Source organism: Phytophthora infestans, genomic scaffold (genome assembly GCF_000142945.1).
Source record: "Phytophthora infestans T30-4 supercont1.92 genomic scaffold, whole genome shotgun sequence".
In the NCBI taxonomy this organism is placed as follows: domain Eukaryota; phylum Oomycota; class Peronosporomycetes; order Peronosporales; family Peronosporaceae; genus Phytophthora; species Phytophthora infestans.
Genome location: NW_003303667.1, coordinates 280,410 through 282,523, shown reverse-complemented (window position 1 = coordinate 282,523; position 2,114 = coordinate 280,410). Strand labels below are relative to the sequence as shown.

The following is a 2,114-nucleotide window of genomic DNA, read 5'->3' as shown; positions in this document are numbered from 1 at the left end:
CCTTACGTGCTCTTCCCAAGAGAATCCTTCTGAGGTTTGGATTCGAATCGTCCCTCATACTACACCCAAGTCCAATGCGATTAGTGCATTTAACTATCAGATTGATGCAATCTCGTCGAACTTGGCCTATATTTCGGCGCGTACACGGGTTTCTACGACTACCAAGTGGAGTGGGGTACAGGCAAGAATGGATATGTACGCTGGATGCTTCACGGCGAGCCTCTGTTCGAAGTCACGACGGATTCGATCGTCAACGTCCTGCAGAATGCGAAAAAGAACAACCCGAAGAAATAGGAGCCTTTGTATGTGATTTTCAACGTGTCGCTGTCCAGTTCTTGGTGTGCGACGCCGCCCAACCCAGGCAAGGAATGTCGTGGTGATGGAAAAGATCCTGTGACGAACGTTATCTGCGACTCGTTCCCGATGTACATGAAGATCGACCACATCCGTCTGTATCAGGACTTGGCGACGGATCTCGAAGCTGATAATTACATGCAAGTTGGTTGTGATCCAGCGAGTCATCCGACTCAAGAATGGATTGAAGCCCACATCGACGAGTACGAAGATAATGATAATAAGTGGGAGGAAGTGGCTGGCAAGGCGTTCTGCGAGACCAGCGACGACTGCACGATTGGTGGCACTTTGAGTCGAACGGCTCTAAAGACCGGGAAATTGTTCAAGTAGCGTTGCGAATGTATGTATCATTCGTGGGGTGGACCACGATGCACCACCGCCATCTCTGGCTCCAGTTCTACGGAAACTAGTTTGAAGAGCAGGACGTATAGCCCACCGATGGAAGCGTCGATTGCTCTCGCTGTTGTGGCCTGTTTGCTGTCTTTAACGTCCGTATCGTAATGGACTCCGATCAAGGCACGAACTCTGGTTTACGGGGTTCTGAGAAACATGATGGCTGCCACCAGTAACAGCATCTACGTCACAAGGAGCAACATTTTTCTTGTCACCGAATGATCGTATTCAGCTCGCACAAATTATTAAGGACATAATTGCTATGAGTACGGAAGCTAACTCAACCAGTCCCATGACGACCGAGCACATTTTCGGATGTCTATAGAGTATCGCGACCAACCCGGCTTTGCTGTCCAACGTTGCGGGTATGATTTCGGCTGCGAGAAGTGGTAACAAGGGTGCATTGGCAGGTCACGTGGTGGTTCTGTTGCGTGCATCACTTCCTGCAGCTATTCCTTCTCAGTTGCTGTCCCAGTCGCTGCTCCTGCCCCCGTTTCAGCTCTGATGATGCCTGCTGTAGCTACTACGAATGCTGCCGCTATGGGTGACATCATTGCGGATACAACGTCGACATTGACGTAGTCGTTGATTTACGGTAAGCAGCTTGTCGAGAATCCTCTAAGTGCATCTGAGTTCATGAAATAAATGAAGTCTCAGTCGCTGCTTCAATTTTCAAAAATCAACGTTTGCATTAGCAATTCTTCTTGTAGTTTTCGAGAACTCCTGGCTATAAAACACATGACGACGAGAAATAATGGATAAAAACAAGTTTAACCATTTAGCAATTAAACCAAAGTACATAATGAGCAATTGTAGCAAACGATGCCTAAAAACTATTTCTGATGTCATTGTAAAACCCAGAGCATAATACTACACAAATTGGCGAACGACATGCTGGTGGGTAGAGATCTAACTACTACCTCCAGGAATCAAAAGTTAGGATTACCTTTTTTGGAGGATGTGGTCTTGAAGCGCACAGCCACAGAACTACTGGCTTACATTTCCTCAGGTACGCTTTTCTACGTCAAAACGGACCCGACAAAGGAGCATACGCTGTCGGGTATAACTACTGCAAGGTAATTGGTCCTCTTAGCAAAAATAGGTACTACCCATAATCGAAATAGGTAGCCATACGCGTATATTAAAGACCACTTTGCTAGCCAATCAGACTGCTAGAATCATCGGAATGCTATTTGATTGGTCAAACCGAGGACATCGGCGAAAACGTGACTTCAACATTGAAGCTCGCAATGTTTTGGCGCGAAACAAGCCGCTTTGGAGGGTCAACGATTCAAACTCGCGTGCGGGGGCGTCGAGCGCGCGCCAAGCCCCAACGAGTGTCATTCCGCAATTTCCTTTCTTGTGAA

General features: G+C 47.4%; 1 protein-coding gene across 1 annotated transcript; it reads left to right on the top strand.

Moving 5' to 3' along the window:
- Positions 1–395: 395 nt before the first annotated feature.
- PITG_18937 (uncharacterized protein) lies at positions 396–1,073 on the top strand (the record flags this gene model as incomplete). The annotated part of the gene is made up of 1 exon (XM_002996997.1): positions 396–1,073. One exon carries the CDS (start codon positions 430–432, stop codon positions 682–684), a length of 255 nt encoding a protein of 84 aa, XP_002997043.1.
- Between the last annotated feature and the right edge of the window lie 1,041 nt (positions 1,074–2,114).